The following is an 18,386-nucleotide window of genomic DNA, read 5'->3' on the forward strand; positions in this document are numbered from 1 at the left end:
GTACTACTTTTGTTGTGTTTTTTTTTCAACATCATCTGCCATCAATCTCGAGATATTCGCCATAATACCCTGACCTCCTTATCTCGCAAGGACCTCGTTCTAGCCCCCCCGATGGCGACCGCCGAAAACCGCCCAGTGGAGTAACGTGGCAGTCTGGAATTTAAAAAGACTTCCCATCTTGTTTGCGTTATTGCTATGTTGTAGTGAGATTCAAAGTTACATGCATTAGGGGTCCACGAGACCTTGATTTCTTCCTAGCCTGATGCCTGCCCAATCCTATGAACAAAGAACATCCCTATAACTAGTTAGTTACTTCGTACGATAACTACAATATACAGAATTTTTCTGAAAGAAATAATAAAATTAAATAATCTGCCGATCGATGAGTTGCCGTGTGCCAGGTTTTTGAAGGACTATCTTTCCCATGTCCAGTAAGAGTGGATTTAAGGAAGTGATTGACAGGGTTCAAGATGGGGGAAGCAAATAGTACCTGTCGGACATCGTGGCACAGTGGTAATAGCGACAATAAATAGTTAGTTAACTAGTTAGTATAGACATGTCTCAAGCCTTCCAATATAAGAATATTATTTTTATATTTTAGAAGTATTTATAGTATATGTTGTAGGGGCTAGATGTGTTGTGGAACTCGGTATATTCTGGGTTTAGGGGATAACAATATTGGAAGGGAGTACGGAGTACGGAGTACACAGAACAACCTAGGAAGTATTAATTTTAAATATTTCGATATTAACTGGAGACTGCACATCTTCTACCTACTTGAGTAACTATTTATTTGTAGTACGTACTCCATAATCTTGATTTACTCCATACTCCATACTTCAATTGCTCCTTCAATTGTGTGATATTGTGATATATCTGTATGGGGAATTAGGGCTGGGCCCCAACAGCGACGGGCTAGACAACAAGTCAACATTTGAAGTTGCCCAGGTGTATAACATACGGAGTACTTCAGTCGTATATGTTGTGTACTCTAACCCACTGATTAATTTACTTTGTACTCTGTCCTCCGTATCCCTTGAAGCTTAAACCCAACAAAATACTATCTGGAATGCCCCAAATGAGGTCAGGAATGAAGCACGCTAGTTTGGAAATAAACGCCCTGCAGATGAATTTGGTTGCTACAGTCCCAAATCAAGGAACTGAAGAAATTGAGAGATGGACCTCTTTTCATGTTTCACGTCTGCTTTCCCTCTTTCCTTAAAATCGTGGGGTTGGAACTTTTTTTTCGTTTGCACCTGCCCTGATTCCTTCGTTGTCCGGGCAAGAGCGTCAAGAGCGTCAACGTACATACCAGAATTGAGAGACTTTGCTTTTCTCCTCTTCAAGTCATTGCTATTTCATCGCATCGTCTATTACACTGTTACTTCCACAGAATTTAATCATGTTGTCATCCCTGGCATTTTTGGCAGTGCCATTGCTACTCGCTGGCTTACAGGCTACCGCAGTGGGCGCAATCTCGCCCATTTCCGCCGTCGGCTCCAAGTTCTTCTACGAGAACGGCACCCAGTTCTACATCAAGGGTACCTAAGAATCCTACACTGTAGGTAGTACCTAACTGACTTGACTAGGTATTGCTTATCAGCTTACCCCAAGTGACCCGCTTGTCGACACTGCCCAATGCAAGCGCGATATTGCTCGGATGTCCGAGCTGGGCACCAACGCGATCCGTGTGTACCACGTGGATCCCCATGCTGATCACAAGGGCTGTATGTCGGCGCTCGCCGATGCTGGTATGATTGAATTCCACTTCCCAGGGTAATTATGCGTACTGATGCGATTGTTTAGGAATCCACTTGTTCGTCGATTTGGACACTTTCAATACCCAGATCGAACAGGTAGGTCCACTTTTTCCTCGTGTGGATCATCTACTGACGATCGCAGAACGAGCCTCACTGGAACCAGACCCAGTTTGATCACTTCAAGGAGGTGCTCGATGAATTCCAAAAGTTCGACAACACTGCCGGTGTCCTGGTCGGAAATGAGGTGCTCACCACGGCCGATGGCTCCGCTGCTGCCCCCTATGTCTTGGCGGCTGCTCGCGATATCAAGGACTACCGTGATAAGAAGGGCTATCGCGAGATCCCCGTTGGCTACTCTGCAGCTGATATTGCTGATCTGAGACCTATGCTGCAAAACTACATGGCCTGTGCCAAGAATGCATCCGAGCGCTTGGACTTTTACTCGCTGAACGCCTACGAATGGTGCGGTGAGTCTAGTTATGAACAGTCTGGATACAATATTCTACAGAAGAACGCGACTGACTACCCAATCCCTATCTTCTTCTCCGAGACTGGCTGCAACACCCCCTCACCTCGCACGTTCGAGGACCAGGCCGCCATCTTTGGTGAGCACATGTCTGATACTTGGTCTGGATCGGTTATATACGAGTGGATTGAGGAGACAAACGACTATGGGTTGATCAGCTACGGACCTTCTGTCGACGCTGCGACTGCGACCGCGAGCAGCATCGAGGATGGCTTTACCCGCAGGGGCACACCGACGCCCGTGTCCCCTGATTTTAAGAACCTCAAGTCTCAGTGGGCTACTCTGCACCCGACCGGAGTTGCCCTTTCCGCCTATCGCAAGAGCGCATCCAGCCTCACCGCCATCGAGTGTCCTGCCTCGACCTCTGGTGGATGGGCAGTTGACCCAAGCTCGCCGCTTCCTACCTTGGGACAGACCTTTAATAAGAAGGGATCTGATTCCACAACGACCGGTAAGAACAACAAGGCTACTATTGTTGGCTCAAGCGGTTCTGCCACTGCATCGGCAACAAAGGAAGGCACTGCGCACTTTGTGACCGTCGGCTCGCCAGTTACTGAGCGCTTGCTTGCTGGATCTTTGGTGCTGTCTGGTCTGCTGGGTGCCGTTGCCATTTGGCTTTGATTTTGTTGTTTTCTTCATACTCGACACTTGATGATTGCGGCTCAAGCCATTGTATTGATAGCATCACAGATTTGGGATAGAAGAGTTCGGCTAAGCCACTGCATGATATATTGGAGTCGGCGTGCTGTATTTGCATACAGGTTATGTTATCTCAGGTCTGTCTTTTCACGAAGAATGGAGTGTACACAAGAAATGAATTATTAGTGCTGGCTGCATAAAGAATCCGATCATTCGACCATCAAGACATTATCGTACATCTCCTCCACCTACTTATGAAAAGCACTCCTCCCAACCCCCGTCTCCCGAATAACCTCCAAGCCCCCATTCCCCTATTTCTGTCCCCCTCCTTCTCCTTCTCCTTCTCCTTAGATCCCTTGAATGTCCCCTCTTTCCCCCGTTTCTCCTTCACACAATGCAACCCCGGCATCCCATCCTTATCCTCGCCACTACGTCCGCGGGTAATAGCATCGGCAAACCCCCTCCTCACGCGATTCGCAAGCGGCCTCTTCCCACTCTCAAAATCAAGCATAGACCGTACAACAATCAACATCTTCGACACAGCCCAGAACGCACGATCCGAGAGTCGATCCCGTCGACATCGTTTCAATGCATCCCCTTCTAGCAATGCAATCCACGATTGAACCTGCACGGCATTTCGCGCGAGATGGAACGATGCATCTGCTATCCCGCCACCGCGGCCCGCGGATCGGTTCCGGGCGCTGCGGTGCGTGCTGAAGGATGCTAGGGTTCTTTTGTGTAGGGTTGTTAGGATGTCGAGGGTTATTGCTGCGAGGGAGAATATGTCTGCTGGGGCGTGGGGGTTTGGTTGGGGTTCAAAGGAGGTTTGGGAGGTTTGGGAGGTTAGGGGTTTTGTGAAGGATGGTGTTAGGGATTGAGTGGATTTGGAGTGATGGAGGGAGGAAGGCGGGATTGGGAAGAGGGCTGACGAAGGGGAGGGCTGGGGATTTGGGGATGTTATGGTTGATGTGTTTGAGGAGGAGGATGTTGAGGTTGAGGTTATTGATGGGGCTGAGGGGGATTTTTGTTTCTTCGCGACCAGAAGGATGAGATGCGGTGTTTTATTGGTTGGGGGGATGTTGCTGTTGCGTCTGTGTGGGTTGATGACGCCGCTGAGGAGGCCTCGGAGGATGAAGAAGAGGATGAGAAGGCGAAGGAGAAGCGGGTGGGTGAGCCTGGTTGGCCGATGCGGATTACTGTGCCCTTTGAAGCGGCAGAGTTTGGTCTTGTACCGTCTGGGGATGCTGGTGGGCTTTCGTTCAATGGGGCTAGGGCTACACATGTTGGTCGTTGTCTGCGCTTTGTACGTCCTCCGGATTGAAGGAGTGTTTGGGAGGGCTGTGCTGACTTTTGCGGGATGACTGGGGCTGCAGGGCGAGTCCAGCGCTCTGGGGCGGAGTAGTTGTATGCCTCAAGGTCGTTGACCTGTGGTGGTGTCAGGAGGGAGTCGAGTGCTTGGAATTGACCGAGGCAGATGTCAAAGTTTGCGTTGATGAAGATGTTGGATGGGCGGATATCACCGTGGGAGTGGCCGCGTGCATGCAGCCAGGAGACTGCAGATGCAAGGCAGTGGGGCCAGGTGATCAAGATCTGACGACGTCGCTCTTTTTCAAGTCGTTTGAAGGACATCGGCTCATATGTTAGGAAACTATGTAGGTTTCGATCTGCCGTGGCGCCCGTGAAAAGCACTGAGACGCTATCATCTTTCAGATATGAGGCAAAGACGGAGACAATATGCTCGTGCGACAGCTTTTTCAAGTTGCGGATCTCAGCAAGAACCTCATCAGCAGAGAAAAAATGCGGTGCACCGCCAACTTGCACTTGGGTTCGCATGTAGACTCGACAAACCGATCCGGCGAGGACTACCCTGTCTACCGTATCATCACGGCCGTGTATGCCGCTGCCGGTATTGGTGCGTACCGCCTCGACCGGCACACCCTCATTCTCAGTATAGACGACATGGTCTCCCTCATCTATCCCACGGACCAGGAAATGCCATTGTGCATGAAAGAAACTATCCTCGAGAGTAAGATCTTCTCCATCGGGGGATAAATGTAGTAAATCGACGCTATGTTCCGCGACGGGTAGATCATCATCGTCGCAGGATCCGTCGACTAGCGCGAAGATCCGATCGGGAATGCCGATGGCATCAAGGATCATGAAAACACGACCGGCCTTTGTGAGGATCCATTCCATGTACGTCTCGCTGGTCAAACCTTCGCCCCAGTCTGGTAATTCAAAGAGACGTGGGATATTCTCTGGTCGCAGACGACTGACGATGTACTTTGCGTTGAGGGTAGATTTGATACGCTCTTCGGGCCACCATAGTGAGGTGTGTTCGTGGTGAGACATACTGGTATGACCTGCAGAAAGCGTTTGCAGATCCAACATAACTGGGAAAGCCGGGGTTTAATATAACGAACCATGTCACTCTGGACAATGCGGTTGTCAATGCCCATAGCTCCACGAGTGTCAAAAGAACCAGGGAATAATGGGCGCCTACTGGTGGAGGAGGGCTTATCTCGACGGCAGGGAAGAGTAATGTTCAATAGCTCAGAGAATGAGATGGTAGTTCGAGTTTAGTTCGAGTTTAGAGTTGACTTGATTCCCATTGACGGTTGTTACAAGTAGAAATGTCTTCAACCCCTTGTCAGCCAATCTAGGGCTTTGGGCTTATCTTTACCACCAAGATAGGAGATCCTCATATGTCAACTGTCATATGCACTCAGGTAGATCTATTGTACTTTATTCTACTTCGTACTTATATTTGTGGCAAATGCGGCAAAATAGCAAGGAGAAGTTCAATAATTGTATTATTTTATTCCCTTGGCTCAGAATTTGATTCATCCATATGCATACTATATGCACAGTGGAGTGTGCACTCCGGGTGTATTCTGGTGCCTCCGTTGCGGAGAGACATCGATTTCTCCGTATACCTATCTTCGGCACATTAATATAATTCTTTTTTCTTCTTCAAAAGCCACATTCGTAAGCACTGGTGGCGCTCGATAATAAAACTGACAGCACCCGTTAGGAACGGGAATCAATTCAGCACGACCCCCGTCAGCCTCTCCACCGTTTCTCGCCCCACAATCTCATTTTGTTGTCGCCTGCGAAGGGGCAGAGCGGCCAAAGGTCAAATGCCTGAATTCTCAGGCTTAAGACATTAATGTGCCTGAATATGCCTGAATTCTGCCTTATTTTAGACTGGCAGAAATCAAAATATTTGAATCACTCTTACAGAGAGCTTGATAAGCAAAGTATCTCCCAAAAGTGTTAACACACCCTTCCGCTACCGCCTTCTTAATTCGACATACCGCCAATTAGTCATTAGTTTCATTGGTGGATACTTAACCGGCAGAATCTCGGGTGTAAGCTATTCCCGCCATACAAATCTCCGTATACACCTATTTCTCGGCGTTGAAGCTATTGCAACCGATCAAATCTAAGGAGGTATTCTATACGGCCGGGACAGTTTTCAACGCTCGGGATTCGAAAAAACCGGTGATTTGTGGGATGGGAATAGGTTCAATTCACGTATAGAGCGGTGTCGAAAGCGGTCTATAATTCAGGCATTTAACCTTTGGCCGTTCTGCCCCTCCGCACTCGCCCCCGACCCCAGACTATCGGGAAGGATTGCTTGGACCCAAATTGAGGGTATTCTTAGGAGAGAGGATAAGAACGTAATCTGTACTCCGTAGGTGGGTATTATGAACGATGGGTCGTTTCCAGTTATATTGAAGTAACGGAGTTCCGATTATGAGCCAAGCGCCGTAATATCAAAATGAACGTCTATGATGCATCAACTAGCGGTGAACAGCACGAGCTTCGGAATGAGCCGCACTATCTAGTCCCACTTCACTCGCCCGTGATTACCTTCCTTTCAATATCTATACATTAAACATGGAAGACGCTCTCCGCCCAAGCAAAGAAGCCTTTGGGTACACACTCCGCGCGAGCTATCAGTTATGGTCCACACATTTCAACACCAGCGATAGCCTCCTTCCATTAGAGTGCATCGACCTCAAATCCCTTCTCAAAGACACACCTGCATTTCTCGCCGACGGATTGATTCCCTCGGACAAAGTATTCTCATTTGCTTGTGCTAAAGTCCGTGACAAGCTTGAGATAAAGGGTCAGTCGAGATGGCAGACGACCAAAGCTGGCGCGGACTGTATTACCCCGTCTAAGGTCATACCGTTGGGACTTCCGCTAGGTGTTGCAGAAGCCCGAAAGGTGGAACTATCCAAGGATGTCCCTTTGTCCAAATGGCCTGGTGTGCGTGGTATCTCTGGCTATGACAAGGGTAACTACATCGCCGTCTTGTTCTTGGCTTGGGCATACATTCTATCTGCGAAATGGGCAGAGTTGCTCGATTGCTCCGAGAAGCACCATTGTTCAACAAAATACTCATTTGAAACCTGTCAAGAACCCGAAGTATCAGTTCAACCAGAGGTCATAGAGGTTGATTTGCCTCCAGGCGCAAGCGAAGCCGAAATCGTGTGGTGGAACGCTATACTCTCTGGAACACCTGCATGGAAAATATGCGTGGAATACGAGTCCGAGAGGTTCGTCTCGCCATGGTCCGTTTCATTAGGCGGAGCTATATCAATGCGGGCGAAACACGGAATCAATCTCCAGTCGATAACGTACAAACCCCCATCACCAGCAACAGCCTTCCAGTATCTCACCCGCTTCTGCGAACACCACCGCCTCTATGCACAATGCACAGCAGCGCTATCAGCATCGTTTTTCACGCGCGACTCTTTCCTCCGCAAACCACGGACTCTCCCGATTCCAAGACCCACCAAAAACCCCGAGTACCACTATACCCAAACAGCCCCCCAATCAATCTCAGCTCTAATATCCGAACACGAAAAGCTCCTCCCATACTACATGACCCTAAGCAGCGAAATGTGGCTCACAACCTTACCGGCATTGAAAAGCACCTTCTTCAACCCAGACATACCATGCAATCTAGTCAGCGCATGGCAGAACCCAGCCTTCGCAGTAATAAACCCAATCATCAAACAAAACAACATCCCACGTCTTCTCCATGGTCTCTCAGCACGTCAACCACGCGTAGCCAGTCTCTGGCTCGGCGCAGCGATTATGGGAAGAAGTAGCACATACCTGAAGCAATGCGAGCAGGGGATGACGGCACCTTCACTTGAGGCTGAGGCGTGGATGGGAGTTACGACTACATTTATGACACAGCCACCTGGTACCTACGATACCGATGCAGATTTTGTCCGGCGTGAGGATGAGTGTAGGCTGCTTTTCCTTGCAACGCCCACTGACGGGAGCTATAATCACGGCTATGTTACTTCCTGGCAGTGGAAGCCATTTGGCAGTACTAAGATCTGTGATACGGATATTTCGCTTCGAGAGCATCTGGGGTGTGGATGCCATGTTTTGGAATATGAGGGCTGGGATTGGGAGCTTGGGGATGGGTCGAGGGTTGAGGATACGGGGGTAGAGGCGCGGTTTTCATCGTTGCTTTCGATATCTAATTGTGCGCCGGAGTCTGCGTCTGTGCCTGCGCCTTTTTCTATGTGTGTGTCTGATCCCAAACTAGGGGGTACCTGTGCGGATCTTCCTGCTCTACCAAAGGATTGTGAGTATGATCTGTACTCGGATGAAAAATCGGATAATCCTACTCGGGGAATATTCTGCTGGCTTCGGTCAGATGGATTTCCGCCGAACGAAAAGGGAATATTTCAGCACTCGTGGATTGTGATCGCAAATGACTCGGACGAGGAGGTGGATGAATGTGAGTCTGATGATTCTACCGCTGGTGCTCGAGCTGAAAGAGTTGAGAATTGGCTCGGTGGTGTCAATGATGTCGACGTAGGTATATACCTAGATAGTAGGTAGTGTTTCTTGTTACTCTCATCCATAGTCTTATACAAAAGAGTAAAAGCCGAAGTCGAAGCTTCCTCTTGTGACCAATTCATCAAACACCTAGAGATGCATCCAAAGAAGGAAGTTCACCTTGGTCGCTCCTTCTCATGAACATCTTCACCCCCATCACTGAGTTCTGAGTTCCCAACTTGAGTTCCCTCCTCCTCCTTCTCCTCCTTCCCATTCACCTTCACCTTCCCTTCACCATCCCCTTCACCTTCACCTTCCATAGTTACCGCCTTTTCCATTTCAAATCAAACCAAAATGATTGTTGTTACCGGTGGCGCTAGTTTCGTCGGTTCAAATATCGTCAAGGAGTTGAACAGCCGTGGCGTGACCAATGTCGTGGTTGTCGATGACATGACCGATGGATCCAAGTTCCGCAATCTCCTGAACTGCGACGTGGCTGACTACATCGATGCGACTGCCTTCCGTGAAGCTATTCGGACCAAAACCTTTCCCCACCGTCCCCGCATCATCTTTCACTATGGCGCAAGCTCTTCCATCACCGAGACCAATGGCCAGAAAATGCTTGACGCCAACTTCACTTACTCGAAGGAGCTTTTCCACTGGTGCAAGGACAATGGTGTTCGCTTCATCTACGCCTCATCCGCCGCTGTTTATGGAAACAACACTGCCTTCACCGAGGCAAACTTCCAAGAAGCCCCTCTAAATGTCTATGGATATTCGAAGATGCTATTCGATCAGTATGTGGTCAAGAACACCACCTCGCGCTCTCCCCAAGTTGCGGGTCTCCGTCTGTTCAACGTCTATGGACCCGGAGAACAGAACCTCGATACAATCCCCAGCACTGTTTACCAGTTCTACGAAAAGCGCAAGTCATTCAAAGCGATTGAGCTCTTCGGGGAGTACGCCGGAATCGAAGCTGGACAGCAGAAGCGCGACTTTGTTCACGTTCAGGACGTTGCCCGCCTGAACTGTTGGTTCCTTGACCACCCGGAGATCAGCGGCATTTATAACGTCGGCACTGGTGTTGCCAGCAGTTTCCACGACGTTGCCACTGAAGTCGCCAGTCACTTCGGTAATCCGGAGGGCTACATTAAATTCATTCCATTCCCCGCCGAACTGAAGGGCAAATACCAGAACCACACATGCGCTGATATCTCGAAGCTCCGCCGGGCTGGCTCCGTGTTGCGTTTCCGTGGGATCAAGGAAGGCGTCAAGGATTATCTGGAGTGGCTTGAAAGTCCTGAAGGTTTGGCCCGCTAAATATTACGCCGAACTTGATTACACCTAGCACTCCCTGTGCCTTCGAGAACGCGGTCAAACTTCTACTCCTTGACGAAAGACTATATCCTTCGAAACGACATGGGACCGCAATTTGTTTTTGTTTACGGAAATTTCTTCATATTTGGGCCACCAAATATACTTATGAACATCACAATTTATCACGAGAAAATGAAGAAAAAAAAAGACCCGAAAACAATCCAAAACCATTGAAAAATCGAAACGGTCAGCCTCTTGAGTTAATGCCTGTCTTGAGCGAGATTTCTTGAACCCAATGAAAGGCTTCCCACATCAAGACAACCTAGGTAGCCAGAATTTCCATAGAAAATGGAACAGAGATTTTCAAACATACTCTTCTAGGCAGTAATCATTGAGTGTTCGCGTGTGGCCTCATTTTTGCCCCCGATCGACCCTAGCGCCCCGGGGCATTGATGGCAGCGTTCTTCTCGTGGGTTAATGATTTATTCTTCAGATGATGCGTCAGCCTACTTCATGGAATTGAAAACCTTGACCAAAACCAGTTCATCCCTGCCAATAACGGTGGATCAACTAAAATCGGGGGAGCCAGAAAGCGTGAAATTACCAACAACTTGAGCCAACGGACCATGAACCTGCGGCTTGGAAACTGTTAGGGACATCATTTGTCTTTAAATCGCTGCCACAGGGCGAGCAACACGTTCGAGTTGAAATGATACAAACACTGGCAGCCTCAGGGATTGCCACTCTCATTCAAAGCCTTCCAAAAATATGTCTCGAACCTCTCCGAATTCACCGGTAACCCATATATGTGGTAGGAAACCCGTTCAACAGCACCATTTATCAAGCGCTTCCAAAAGTATCCGCGACAGATATTTGGATAGGATGCGCGTTGACGTCTTCGAACCGCTATTTGGACATGAACTTACATTCTCATCTATGTGATGATGGCGTGTTACCCTCGCAATGAAGTGATACACCTATTAGGGACATTCAGGGGATGTAGGCAGCAAAGACTTTACTACTATGCTGAATATCTGAGTATTGATTAGACCCCCGAGGGACATACCGTCTTATTGCCATTAGCTAGCTCATAGGGAATGACATCCTTTTTGCAATTCCCACAATTAAGTCCGGGTGCCCCGAAGGTCAATAGAACCGTAGAAGTTAAGTTGCAGAGAGAAAAGGGAAATTAGGCGACGTCGATTTATTCTTCACGCCTCATACTTTTTGAATCTAAGGGAATGGATCAATGGCATATCTGAATGCAAGAGAGCCTAATGACTATGGGTAAATGGATTTAATACGAGTCAAGTAAAACTACTTGCTTAGAACAGAAGATAACTAAATCAGACATTCTTAAAAAAAAAAGGCGAGGTCTATCGCGTTGAATTAGGGAGCGAATAAATAAAATACAAAGAAATCCCTTTAGGATCTGCGTCAATTCCCAGCCAATAGTTCACCTCAGAACCAGGACTAACCAGCCCAGGGTCCGTGAAGACAAGCAAGTAAGAAGAAAAACCACCAAATCAATTTGCACTGTGCATATTTGTAGAAACAAGGGATAAGAAAAGGAAAACCACGAGATGTTCGTTGGTTAATCTGCAGGAAAACGCATCTACATTACCAATCTGAAGAAAGCAGCGAGAGAAGCAAGCACAAGACTAGAAGCGATCGACACACTCGATGCCGAGTTGAAGACCGGGGATGCGCTGGGCAAAGCGCTTCTAATCGGGCTTCGACTGGCGTACGCGTAGCCGCTTGAGGTCAACCAGGTGGCCGATGCAGAGCGGGAAAGACGGCCGCTGCGTGCTGGGGAAGTGCCACTAGGAACAGCCGGAACCAGACCGACGGTTGGGGTGGCACCGGAGCTAGTGCCGGTGCTTGTGACGAAGCTGACCTGCGGCACGGTGACGGTGTAGGTCGAGTAGGTGATTGTTGTGCAGGGGGCGGTGGGGCCAGAGGTGATAGGGACGACGGCGCCGGTAGTGACACTGGCGCCGGCAACGCTGGATGGGGGCGCGGAAGGAGCCACTGTCGGAATCAGGGTGATGGTTGACGGGATCGCGGTTACGATGCCTGGGTTCTGAGGGACCCAGGCAGCGCAGATACCGGTGAAGTAGGAAAGGGCGGATTGGATATCTGCCTTGGAGGCACCCCAGGCTTGGATGCAGGAGATTACTTTGCTGGTGAACTCGCTGTTAGGGCAGAAGCAGGAGACATCGCTGTTAGATGTGCACTTGGGGGCGAGGGTGAGCCAGGTGTTGATACACTGGGGCACCGTATCCGGGCAGGGAGCTGATGGAGCTGGGCTCGATACCGGGAAAACACCAGTGGGGACTGCCCGGGTATTACTGGCTGTCGAAAGAGAATCGGTCTCCGTGGCAGCAGTAGCGGTAGTGGCGCATTGTGTACATATAGTTGAGACGGAGGTGAGGGTCACTGTGGAGACTGTGTTGGACGTGGTAACGAAGGTGGAAGAACCCGAAGTGACGGTGCTGGTAACCGGGCAGGTTGTCTCGGTCACGTATGTCATAACGGTGGTAGAGTCACCCTCTGGAATGGTGGGTGTAGAGCTTGCATCAATGCTAGATAAGACGACACTAGTGATAGCGGGACCAGTAGGAGCAGTGGTAGGGGCGACATCTGTATCAGAGGGGGCGGGTGTGCTTCCGGCAGCGACAGAGCTGGGAAGGCTAGAAGTGGAGGTCAGGGTAACAGTTGAAACTGTGCTGGATGTCGTGACGAAAGTTGATGACCCAGAAGTGATAGTCGCAGTCACAGGGCAGGTGGTCTCAGTTACATAAGTCACAACTGTGGTAGTCTCACCCTCGGGAATGGTGGGTGTAGAGCTGACGCCGACGCTAGATGAAACGACACTAGTGACAGCGGGACCCGTAGGAGCAGTGGTAGGGGCGACACCTGTATCAGAGGGAGCGGGTGTGCTTCCGGCAGCAACAGAGCTGGGAAGGTTAGAAGTGGAGGTCAGGGTAATAGTCGAAACTGTGCTGGACGTCGTGACGAAAGTTGATGACCCAGAAGTGATAGTCGCAGTTACAGGGCAGGTGGTCTGAGTTACATAAGTCACAACTGTGGTAGTCTCACCCTCCGGAACGGTGGGTGTAGAGCTGACGCCGACGCTAGATGAGATGGTACTGGTGACAGCGGGACCCGTAGGAGCGGTGGTGGAGACGCCTGTTTCGGAGGGAGCGGGAGTGCTTCCGGCAGCGACAGAGCTTGGAAGGTTGGAAGTGGAGGTCAACGTAACAGTTGATACCGTGTTGGATGTCGTGACGAACGTCGACGATCCAGAAGTGACGGTGGCAGTCACAGGACAGGTGGTCTCAGTTACATAAGTTATAACCGTGGCAGTCGATCCTTGGGGAATCGCAGATGTGGTTCCAGCACCCACGCTAGAGGGGACCAAGCTAGTAACATCGGGGCCACTGGGGAGGGGACTAGAGGCCTCTTCAGTCGTGGAAAAGATAGGACTTGATCCTTCGGGCGTACCGGATGGCCCGCTGCTAGAAACGACAGTGCTCGAAGCCTCGGGTGTACCAGGTGTACCAGGTGGGGCAACGGTGGTCTGACCAGCAACGGAGGTAGCTGTAACCGAGCACTGGGTGCAGATTGTAGAGACAGTAGTCAAAGTAACAGTTGAAATGGTACTTGAGGTAGTCACAAAAGTCGAGCTACCGGAGGTAACAGTGTTAGTCACCGGGCATGTGGTTACAGTCTCCCAAGTAACGACAGTGGTGGTAGCCTCTCCAGGAGCGGGGGTAGTGCCAGCAGGAGACGAAGGTGCAGGGGAAGAGGCAACCGAGGTCACACCAGGAGCCGAGGAGGTCCCGACTAGGGTAGAAACAGCTGAAGTGCCACTAAGAGTAGTTGACCCAGCCGGGGAGCTCACGGGCAAGACGCCGCTTGGGCTTGTGCCTGTAGGTGAAAGTGTGGTGGAGCTGACATCAGTTGCGGTAGTCTCTGTGACAGGACACACAGTAGTCGAGATAGGGATTGTTGAAGTCACTACTGTGGTCGAGTCTGCTGGACAGCTCACAACGTCAGGAGCACAGCTAGTAATGGTAACCTCGCTGGTGGTATACACGGTTGAGGTAGTCATTTGGACTGGAGTGGTGATCAACGGGGTTGAAGCAGTGGAAGTTCCAGCCGGGGAGCTAATAGGCAAGACGCCGCTTGGACTTGTGCCTGTAGGTAGAGGCGTGGAGCCGACATCAGTTGTGGTAGTTTCCGTGACAGGACACACAGTAGTCGAGATAGGGATTGTTGAAGTCACTACTGTGGTCGAGTCTGCTGGACAGCTCACAACGTCAGGAGCACAGCTAGTAATGGTAACCTCGCTGGTGGTATACACGGTTGAGGTAGTCATTTGGACTGGAGTGGTGATCAACGGGGTTGAAGCAGTGGAAGTTCCAGCCGGGGAGCTAATAGGCAAGACGCCGCTTGGACTTGTGCCTGTAGGTAGAGGCGTGGAGCCGACATCAGTTGTGGTAGTTTCCGTGACAGGACACACAGTAGTGGAGATAGGGATTGTCGAAGTCACTACTGTGGTCGAATCTGCTGGACAGCTTACAACGTCAGGAGCACAGCTAGTGATGGTAACCTCGCTGGTGGTATACACGGTTGAGGTAGTCATTTGGACTGGAGTGGTGATCAACGGGGTCGAAGCAGTGGAAGTTCCAGCCGGGGAGCTAATAGGCAAGATACCGCTTACGCTTGTGCCTGTAGGTGAAAGTGTGGTGGAGCCGACATCAGTTGCGGTAGTCTCTGTGACAGGACACACAGTAGTCGAGATAGGGATTGTCGAGGTCACTACTGTGGTCGAGTCTGCTGGACAGCTCACAACGTCAGGAGCACAGCTAGTGATGGTAACCTCGCTGGTGGTATACACGGTTGAGGTAGTCATCTGGACTGGAGTAGTGATCAACGGGGTAGAAGTGGCGGAAGTTCCACCGGGGCTGTCAGTCGTAACAGACAAAGTAGAAGAAGCCGAAACCGAGGATAAAGGAACGGGTGTACCACTGGAAGGAGGAACTCCAGCAGATGAGCTAACAGGGAGAACACCGCTCGGGCCGGGTATAACGGAAACAGATGTTGAGCTGGTAGCGGCAACAGTAGTCTCAGTGACAGGACACACAGTGGTCGAGATCGGGATAGTCGAAGTGACGACTGTGGTCGAGTCTGCCGGGCAGCTCACAACCTCGGGGGCACAGCTAGTGATAGTAACCTCGCTGGTGGTATACACGGTTGAGGTAGTCATCTGGACTGGAGTAGTGATCAACGGGGTAGAAGTGGCGGAAGTTCCACCGGGGCTGTCAGTCGTAACAGACAAAGTAGAAGAAGCCGAAACCGAGGATAAAGGAACGGGTGTACCACTGGAAGGAGGAACTCCAGCAGATGAGCTAACAGGGAGAACACCGCTCGGGCCGGGTATAACGGAAACAGATGTTGAGCTGGTAGCGGCAACAGTAGTCTCAGTGACAGGACACACAGTGGTCGAGATCGGGATAGTCGAAGTGACGACTGTGGTCGAGTCTGCCGGGCAGCTCACAACCTCGGGGGCACAGCTAGTGATAGTAACCTCGCTGGTGGTATACACGGTTGAGGTAGTCATCTGGACTGGAGTGGTGATCAACGGGGTCGAAGCGGCGGAAGTTTCACCGGGGGTGTCAGTCGTAACAGACAAGGTAGAAGAAACCGAGATCGAGGATAAAGGAACAGATGTATCACTAGAAGGAGGAACCCCAGCAGATGAGCTAACAGGGAGAACACCGCTCGGGCCGGGTATAACGGCAACAGATGTTGAGCTGGTAGCGGCAACAGTAGTCTCCGTGACAGGACACACAGTGGTCGAGATCGGGATAGTCGAAGTGACGACTGTGGTCGAGTCTGCCGGGCAGCTCACAACCTCGGGGGCACAGCTGGTGATGGTGACCTCGCTGGTGGTATACACGGTTGAGGTAGTCATTTGGACTGGAGTGGTGATCAACGGGGTCGAAACAGCAGAAGTTCCCGCGGGGGTAGTGGAGGAAATAGAAGAAGAAGCCGAAACCGAAGATGTAGGAACGGATGTGTCCCTAGAAGGAGGAACACCAGCCGAGGAGCTGACAGGTAGAACACCGGTCGGACTGGTCACGACAGGCACAGATGGCGAGCTTGTAGCGACAGTAGTTGCCTCCACAACCGGACTGGTCTCCACAACCGGACTGGTCTCCACAACAGGACTGGTCTCCGCAACAGGTGTAGTTTCCCCGGCAGGCTCAGTCTCTGTTACAGGGCAGACTGTGGTGGATAGAGCGATGGTGGAAGTCACCACAGTGGTTGAGCCTGATCCAGCAGGGCAATCAGTAACAGATGGAGCACAGCTAGTGATGGTAATCAAACTGGTGGTAAACACAGTCGATGTAGTCATCCGAAGAGGTGTGCTCACCGCTGAGGTGGTGGTTGGGACCACATCAGAGCCTGGAACAGAGACTGAAGGCACGACAGAGCCGGCGCCAACAGACACAGATATCTGTTCATATGGAGCTCTGACAGCAAGAGCAGGGGTGGCAATGACAGGCGCAGTGGTTGTGGAACCAGGAGTGCAGTCAAAACCAACGCTGTAGATGCCGAAACCGCAGCTCTCATGTTCACTATCGTCAGGCAGCTCGAAGTGAACGGACTTAGCACCACCACACTGGTCGTTGGTAACCACAGTACCAGCTGAGTTACAGGAAGCGGTGTTCTTGCATGTCGATCCATCGGGCATGCTGTAGATGATGTGCAATTCGGTATCCTTCTCTGTGGCAATGTGCAAGTTGGTCACAGAGAAGCCGCTCTCATCGGAGCCGCAGGCAAATGATGGAGCCGAAGAACCGGCGCTTTGGGAACTAGAGGCATCACTGGAGCTAGAGCTACGTTTGGAGACGGTACCGGAAATGCATTTCTGGGTCTAGGGTCATTGTCAGTATTTGCAGATGAAAGAGAGACATGAATTACTTACACCACGCTTGCCAAGGCCAGAACCAAATCCATTGCCGCAAGTGAAACCAGAGAAGGAGAAGCCACCATACTCGGAGAAAGAGCCAGCAGCGAGGTCAGTCCAGCTGAAGCCCTTGCTCTGGTACTCGTTACACTTGTTAGGCGATCTACCCGGGCTGGAGTAGTATTTGTCGGATCCCCAGTACTAGAACGATCTGAGTTAGAATGTATATCAAAGATGATAGGACGTGAGTTAAGGTATACCGATCCAGTGGCTTGGCCGGAGGCCAGAAGAGAGAAAAACGCAATGGCCGAAGTGACCTTCATAGTGGAAGGATAACGACACGACAACGAGTGACGGGAAAGTGGGACGTGAAAGGAAGATGGAATTGAAGGAAAAAGAAGACAGAAGAAGTATGGATGAAAGAAAAAAATGGAGTGATATAAAAGTCAAGGCTGGATAGGCTGCGATATAGAAAGCTAGGCCTCAATAGATATTGCGATAAAAGCCAAAATTGTATAGGCAGCAAAGGCGGTAGTTTCTATTAGTATTGTTGATCGGCGACAATAAGAAAAAGAAAAAAGCCTCAATAAAACTGAACCAATATCAAACGAAAGAGGGTGGGACAAGGAAACGCGTGTCCCTGAACGAGCGTCTTTGGTTGAGGACGAACCAAGATGGGCAAAAAAGCCAAAAGGGAATCAAACAATGACAAGGATGAAAGAGATGCAGGATCTGGGAAGTGTTGGGGTCTTTAAACAATCGCCCAACGCAGGCTATGCCACGAACCTCTGCAGACAAAGGGTTAGCTGCAGCTAGCAAGCATTTCTCTACTGACCCAAAATATCCTGGCGTCAAGGACCCTGGTAAGACATTTCGTCAGAGAAAAGCGAACCTCTTCTCCAATCGGCAGGTATCTGAAGGTACAGATGAAACGGTAGTGGCTGAAAAGAGGACCGGCTTAGGATTCATCTAGAGCTCGGCGCCGATTAGTGCAGGAACGACCTGCAGAAGCTGGAGAAGAGCCACTCAGAACTTGCAGACTGGGGTCATTGACCAAGGCGCTTGCCGGGGACCAATCGCATTTCAGCATCAGTTCATCCGTGGGATGTGACTGTGAGATCAGTCGACATTAATTGGTGACCAGCCAATGAGCATCTTCGAGTAAAAATAGTATACGAGTATTAGGCGCTTGATCGGCACGGAAACTTGCATAAGGCCGAGGGCTGAAAGAAAGGCCTTCAAAGTAGAATATAGGTAAAGTATAGGTAGAGTACAAGTAGAGTATAGGTGGGAGTACCAGAATCCACGTGCAGTTCTTTGATATGGGGTTCTGTCTCCAGTGTCTTGA

At 50.3% G+C, this 18,386-nt stretch overlaps 5 protein-coding genes across 5 annotated transcripts; 3 read left to right on the forward strand and 2 right to left on the reverse strand.

Moving 5' to 3' along the window:
- Nucleotides 1-1,402: 1,402 nt before the first annotated feature.
- Nucleotides 1,403-2,907, forward strand: gel6 (putative 1,3-beta-glucanosyltransferase; the record flags this gene model as incomplete). Its single annotated transcript, XM_057213619.1, has 4 exons — nt 1,403-1,541; nt 1,590-1,751; nt 1,807-1,856; nt 1,903-2,907. The coding sequence occupies 4 exons, from the start codon at nt 1,403-1,405 to the stop codon at nt 2,905-2,907; spliced, it is 1,356 nt and encodes a 451-aa protein (XP_057075502.1).
- Nucleotides 2,908-3,145: 238 nt separating this feature from the next.
- On the reverse strand, nt 3,146-5,277 carry N7516_000898 (protein kinase domain-containing protein; the record flags this gene model as incomplete). The annotated part of the gene is made up of 2 exons (XM_057213620.1): nt 3,146-4,199; nt 4,274-5,277. 2 exons carry the CDS (start codon nt 5,275-5,277, stop codon nt 3,146-3,148), a joined length of 2,058 nt encoding a protein of 685 aa, XP_057075503.1.
- Nucleotides 5,278-6,828: 1,551 nt separating this feature from the next.
- Nucleotides 6,829-8,802, forward strand: N7516_000899 (uncharacterized protein; the record flags this gene model as incomplete). Its single annotated transcript, XM_057213621.1, has 1 exon — nt 6,829-8,802. One exon carries the CDS (start codon nt 6,829-6,831, stop codon nt 8,800-8,802), a length of 1,974 nt encoding a protein of 657 aa, XP_057075504.1.
- Nucleotides 8,803-9,093: 291 nt separating this feature from the next.
- Nucleotides 9,094-10,059, forward strand: N7516_000900 (ADP-glyceromanno-heptose 6-epimerase; the record flags this gene model as incomplete). Its single annotated transcript, XM_057213622.1, has 1 exon — nt 9,094-10,059. One exon carries the CDS (start codon nt 9,094-9,096, stop codon nt 10,057-10,059), a length of 966 nt encoding a protein of 321 aa, XP_057075505.1.
- Nucleotides 10,060-11,671: 1,612 nt separating this feature from the next.
- N7516_000901 (extracellular serine-threonine rich protein) lies at nt 11,672-17,361 on the reverse strand (the record flags this gene model as incomplete). Its single annotated transcript, XM_057213623.1, has 3 exons — nt 11,672-17,005; nt 17,057-17,239; nt 17,299-17,361. The coding sequence occupies 3 exons, from the start codon at nt 17,359-17,361 to the stop codon at nt 11,672-11,674; spliced, it is 5,580 nt and encodes a 1,859-aa protein (XP_057075506.1).
- Between the last annotated feature and the right edge of the window lie 1,025 nt (nt 17,362-18,386).

This window comes from Penicillium verrucosum (genome assembly GCF_028828655.1).
Source record: "Penicillium verrucosum strain IBT 35672 chromosome Unknown utg000001l_segment0_segment0, whole genome shotgun sequence".
NCBI classification, from domain to species: Eukaryota; Fungi; Ascomycota; class Eurotiomycetes; order Eurotiales; family Aspergillaceae; genus Penicillium; species Penicillium verrucosum.